Source organism: Sorex araneus, chromosome 11 (assembly GCF_027595985.1).
Source record: "Sorex araneus isolate mSorAra2 chromosome 11, mSorAra2.pri, whole genome shotgun sequence".
Lineage (NCBI taxonomy): Eukaryota > Metazoa > Chordata > Mammalia > Eulipotyphla > Soricidae > Sorex > Sorex araneus.
Genome location: NC_073312.1, coordinates 58,946,026 through 58,952,025, shown reverse-complemented (window position 1 = coordinate 58,952,025; position 6,000 = coordinate 58,946,026). Strand labels below are relative to the sequence as shown.

Here is a 6,000-nt window from a genome sequence, read left to right as displayed (position 1 = left end):
ATTCGATACGCCAAAAACAGTAACAGGAAGTCTCACAATGGAGACATTACTGGTGCCCACTGGAGCAAATCGATGAACAATGGGACAACAGTTCTACAGTGCTAAACATTGAATAAGCTGTAAGAAATAGAAGCAATCACCTACTGGATTCAGCACAAGTAATAGATATGATTCTGAATTCAAATAAAATAAATTTCTAGGAAGAATATTATAGTATTAACACCACTTTTAAGATAATTTATTCACAAGCACAAAAATATGTAAATCTGAGTCCCAGCGGCCGCCATCGACGTCGCTTGGGTTCCTCTGGGCTCCTCTGCGCCACTCGCCCGCCGCACACGCCGTCATGGTGAAACTCGCCAAGGCCAGTAAAAATCAAGGTGACACCAAGAAAGTGGCTCCTCCCCCAAGGAGGTAGAAGAAGACAGTGACGACGAGGAAGTGTCCGCAGATGAAGACGATGATAGCAGTGGAGAAGAGGAGATTATCATCCCTCAGGAAGAAGGCAAGAAGGGCGTCACAACTCCAGCAAAGCAGGTGGTGGTTTCCCCACCCGAAAAGGCGCAGCGGCCACACCAGCTAGGAAAGCAGTTGTCACTCCTGGCAAAAAGGGAGCAGCTCCTCCACCATCCACGAAAGCAGCTACGCCAGCCAAAGTGGCAACACCGGGCAAGAAGGGCGCCACGCCAGGCAAAGCCATGGTGGCAGTGTCTGGGAAGAAGGGAGTAGTCCCCCTGGCCAAGGGGGCAAAGAATGGCAAAAGTGCTAAGAAAGAAGACAGTGATGACGAGGATGAGGATGACAGTGAAGAAGATGATGACGACGACGAAGATGAGGAGGATGAGGATGAAGATGAATTTGAGCCAACCATGATAAAAACATCAGCTGCTGTTGCCCCTGCCTCAGATGATGACGATGAGGATGATGATGACGATGATGATGAAGACGACGATGAAGACGAGGAGGATGATGAAGAGGACTCAGAAGAAGAACCTATGGAAATTACACCAGCCAAGGGAAAGAAAGCTCCCGTAAAAGCTGCTCCTGTAAAGGCCAAGAATATGGCTGAAGAAGATGAGGATGAGGACGAAGATGATGATGAGGACGATGAAGACGAGGATGAGGATGATGACGAGGATGATGAGGAAGAGGAGGACGAGGAAGAGGAGGAAGAGCACCTGGGAAAAGAAAGAAGGAAATGGTCAAGCAGAAAGCAGCTCCTGAAGCCAAGAAACAGAAAGCAGAAGGCAATGAACCAACGACATCTTTCAATCTCTTTGTTGGAAACCTGAACTTCAACAAATCTGCCCCCGAGTTAAAGACTGGTATCAGTGATCTTTTTGCTAAAAATGACCTTGCTGTTGTAGATGTCAGAATTGGTGTATCTAGGAAGTTTGGTTATGTGGATTTTGAATCTGCTGAAGACTTGGAAAAAGCCTTGGAACTTACTGGTTTAAGAATGTTTGGCAATGAAATTAAACTAGAAAAACCAAAGGGAAAAGACAGTAAGAAAGATCGAGATGCAAGAACACTTCTGGCTAAAAATCTGCCTTACAAAGTTACTCAGGATGAATTAAAGGAAATATTTGATGATGCTGTGGATATCAGATTAGTCAGCAAAGATGGGGAGAGTAAAGGGATTGCTTACATTGAATTTAAAACAGAAGCTGATGCAGAGAAAACATTAGAAGAAAAACAGGGAACAGAAATAGACGGACGGTCCATTTCCCTCTACTATACTGGAGAGAAGGGTCAAAATCAGGACTTCAGAGGTGGAAAGAATAGCACTTGGAGTGGTGAATCCAAAACCCTGGTTTTAAGCAACCTTTCCTACAGTGCAACAGAAGAAACTCTTCAAGAAGTATTTGAGAAGGCAACTTTTATCAAAGTGCCCCAAAACCAAAATGGCAAATCTAAAGGGTATGCATTTATAGAATTTGCCTCATTTGAAGATGCTAAGGAAGCTTTAAATTCATGTAATAAAAGAGAAATTGAGGGCAGAGCAATCAGGTTGGAGTTGCAAGGACCCAGGGGATCACCCAATGCAAGAAGCCAGCCATCCAAAACATTGTTTGTCAAAGGGTTATCTGAGGAAACCACAGAGGAGACGTTGAAAGAGTCGTTTGATGGCTCCGTTAGGGCAAGGATAGTCACTGACCGGGAGACTGGATCCTCCAAAGGGTTTGGTTTTGTAGATTTCAACAGTGAGGAAGATGCCAAAGCTGCCAAGGAGGTCATGGAAGACGGAGAGATTGATGGAAACAAAGTTACTTTGGACTGGGCCAAGCCTAAGGGTGAAGGTGGTTTTGGTGGTCGTGGTGGAGGTCGAGGTGGCTTTGGTGGCTGAGGTGGTGGCAGAGGAGGTCGAGGTGGATTTGGTGGCAGAGGAGGTCGAGGTGGATTTGGTGGCAGAGGAGGTCGAGGTGGATTTGGTGGCAGAGGAGGCTTCCGAGGAGGCAGAGGAGGAGGCGGAGATCACAAGCCACAAGGAAAGAAGACGAAATTTGAATAGTTTATTCGATCCCTCATTTTTTCCTTCCATTTGAAAGGACTCTGAGGTTTTTACTCTGTTACCTGATCAATGACAGAGCCTTCCGAGGACATTCCAAGACAGTATACAGTTCTGTGGTCTACTTGGAAATCGGTATAGATAACATTTCAAGGGAGAATACTGTTGGTTTTGACTGGATATTTGTATAAACTTTTTAAAGAGATGAGTGATAGAGCTAACCCTTATCTGTAAGTTTTGAATTTATATTGTTTCTTCCCATGTACAAAACCATTTTTTCCTACAAATAGTTGTTTTTTGTTTTGTGTTCGGGGGTGTAAAGGAAAACAGAATGTTTTATGTTTTTTTTTGCTTCAGCTACTTTGGGACAAATTAAAAGTCCTGAACTCTGAAAAAAAAATGTAAATCTGTAACTACCTCATGGTCATTCACTAATAATTTTTAAAAGATAATTTATTCATCAGAAATTAAATATCACTGTAATAATAATTGTAATTAACACTAAAAGAGTAAGATATTATTGTTGGCCCAAAGCTACCAAGTACAAACACACAGAGTACAAAAGTGTAACACTTCATTACATGAAAAAGTTATAATCTGGATAATTGACTAGTTTATCTTTGCTGTAAATCAAGACTTTAAAAATTATACAAGTTCTTTTTCTGCATGTATAATATTTTCCTTCAAACCATTTACATTCACTTAAGATTTATTATTGCCTCACTAGTTTGACTTGAAAATCAGAATACACAAAGATGTGAGAGGGAGAGAAATTAGAAAGATCTATTACTTGTTAATAGTTCCCATATATCCAAATTACTTCATGATTTATTTCTCAATTAGAAGAAAATCTGCATGCAGCCTTAATTAAGAGCATATCAGTTATTTTTAGCCATTGCTGGAGCAGCATTACACAAACAAATATAGCTTTTCTATTTCTAAGCTCATTCTATGAGTCAGCAGAAGGTAAGACAAGCAAAAAGGACAGCTGTAATTTTATGCATATTTATAAAACCAAAATTTGCATTGCTAGATATTCCTAAAAGCTGATATGAGAACTAGAATCATTATATTGATGAAATAATGTTACTAGAAAAAAAGATGATCTATAGTGTTCTGACATTGTAAAACTTGAGCAATATAAATAAATATTATATTTTACTTAACTATATTGCAAACATTTTGTTATCTCTAACAATTTTATAAATCTCATAAGAGAATTATTTGTAATGTACAGGTGTGAAAACTGATACCCAGATCATATGTATAACTATAGGTATGCATATGAAGGACTCCCTTCCTTGTTAAATCTGTTAAACATTTCTACCTTCAAGGCTGGAGAGAGAGTAGAGTGGAGTGAGACGGGCCCTTGCCTTGCATGTAGTTGACCAGGTTTGATCCTGGGCAGCCCATGTCTTCCCCCATGCACCACCAAGAGTATTCCCTGAGCCTAGAGCCAGAAGTTAGCCCTGAGCATTGCTGGGTGTGACCCAATAAAATAAAACAAAACAAAATGTCCCACTCTGAATTCACTGTAGACTTTGAAATGATACTGATATTTTTTTCTTTTTGGCTTTTTTGGGTCACACCTGACAATGCTCAGGGGTTACTCCTGGCTCTGCATTCAGGAATTACTCTTGGCAGTGGTAGGGGGACTATATGGGATTCCAGGGATTGAATCCTGTCAGCTGCATGCAAGGCAAATGCCCTGCCCACTGTACTATCGTTCTGGCCCTGAGATCATATTTGAATTTATGTAAGTACAATATTGGGGAAGCAATCATGATGCTTCAGATTTTTTAACAGTAACTATTTTTTCTATCCTTAGGAATACTCTAATGGCTTAATTAACATGTAACTGTTAAAATTACATCTTAATTTCTTTTTTATTTCCTCACTCATCCAATCATTCAAAATTATTTAGGCTCGAAGTTTGAAAGCTAAAAACACTCATAAATTTATATTCATTAAGAATATGTGATGTTGGCTTAATGCTTGCTATACCTGAGCAAAGCAGCAGTGAGTGAATGGTACTTTTTGCTTTATTATCTATTCACTTTTTTCTTTATATATACTTCTATCTGTATTGTTCTATATTTCCTATATATTGTTCTATATATCCCTCCAAAACCCAACTTTAATGTTACCCTTTATAATTTTAATGAGTTCCTAGTAGAAGTTAGTACATTACTAGATGCTGCAGAGTCTAAAAATATAGGGATGACTAAGGCATGATCCATCTGTTTAAATTTGCTAAGGATAGTAGTGGAAAACTCATCGAGGAGGTGACATTTGAACTGTGTTTTCATGTGGGGAAGAATGGAGGTGTTTTCAGAAAAAGAAAACAACATGTGTAAATTCCATATATACGTAAGGTCATGATTATACTTCCATTTTTTTTGGTGCCACACAAAGTGGTGCTCAGGACTTATTTCTGGCTCTGCAGTCAGGAGTCACTCCTGGCATGCTCAAGGGGGTGTGATGCCTGGATCCATTTTGGGTTGGCTGAGTGCAAGGCAAATGCCCTACCCTCTGTACTCTCATAGTGACTCCATGATTGTACTTCAGAAAACAAAATATATTTAAAACAGTGTTGCATGAGATAAATACTAAAAAATTTTATGCAAAATAAAAAATAATGATAAAAGTAATAAGTTTAGAGGCTGGAATGAGTCCTGAGTGCAAAGTCAGGAGTAACCTCTGAGCATCATAGGGTCTGCCCCCCCCCCAAAAAAAAAACAAACAAAAAAGTTTTAACTTCCATAGAGAATTATTTTCTTGGAGCCAGAGAGATAGTACAGTGGGTAGGGTCTTACATTGCATGTGGCTGACCCAAACTCAATCCCTGTATGGTTTCTTGAGCCCACCAGGAGTAAGTCTTGAGTACTTCCAGGTATGGCCTAAAAAACAACCAAACAACAAAAATATCCTGAATACCTGAAAACTATAGTTTCCTGAAGTGTTGAGAGGGCAAAGTTCTACCAGAGGAAAAGCTCCCCCAAAAGATCAAATGAGGACTGGACTGTTGGGGACTGTTCAGGACCCTGAACAAAAGAGGGCCCTGCAACCTTTACTCTGGACAAACCAGAAAATTCCATTACCAGCTTTGCATAACCTGAGGCACAGGTGCCCTTGTGACAAAGGAAATAGCTAACCTCTAGAAGTAAAAGTAGTCCAGGGCAGTTAACCACGAGTCCCCAAGAGTCCGTAGAGTAGAGTGCCTTCCTCTACACTAAAAGCCATACTCTAGCTTACATAACCTTGTACATTCCTCCTGACAGATGTTCCTGCCAGATAAACCCTTGTCTTCCCCTCCCCACTATTTCTCAACCGACTCTTAGAGAATATTGTAAGCCCACCAAAGAACACCCTGAACTTTTCCTTATTTGGTCTGAGAAGACACTTCCCTGATGATTGACAACTCATGTACCAACCCCCTGCTAAGAAAGGTATAAAACCAGCATGACTGCTAATAAAGACGCTCTTGATCA

At 40.3% G+C, this 6,000-nt stretch overlaps 1 protein-coding gene across 1 annotated transcript; it reads left to right on the top strand.

The window, feature by feature from the left end:
• The first annotated feature begins 346 nt into the window (after nt 1–346).
• Nucleotides 347–2,909, top strand: LOC101542401 (nucleolin-like). Its single transcript, XM_055118967.1, is given in 4 exon segments — nt 347–407; nt 410–544; nt 547–1,170; nt 1,173–2,909. Coding segments are annotated over 4 exon segments (2,160 nt in total). The 3' UTR covers nt 2,513–2,909.
• The last annotated feature ends 3,091 nt before the right edge of the window (nt 2,910–6,000 follow it).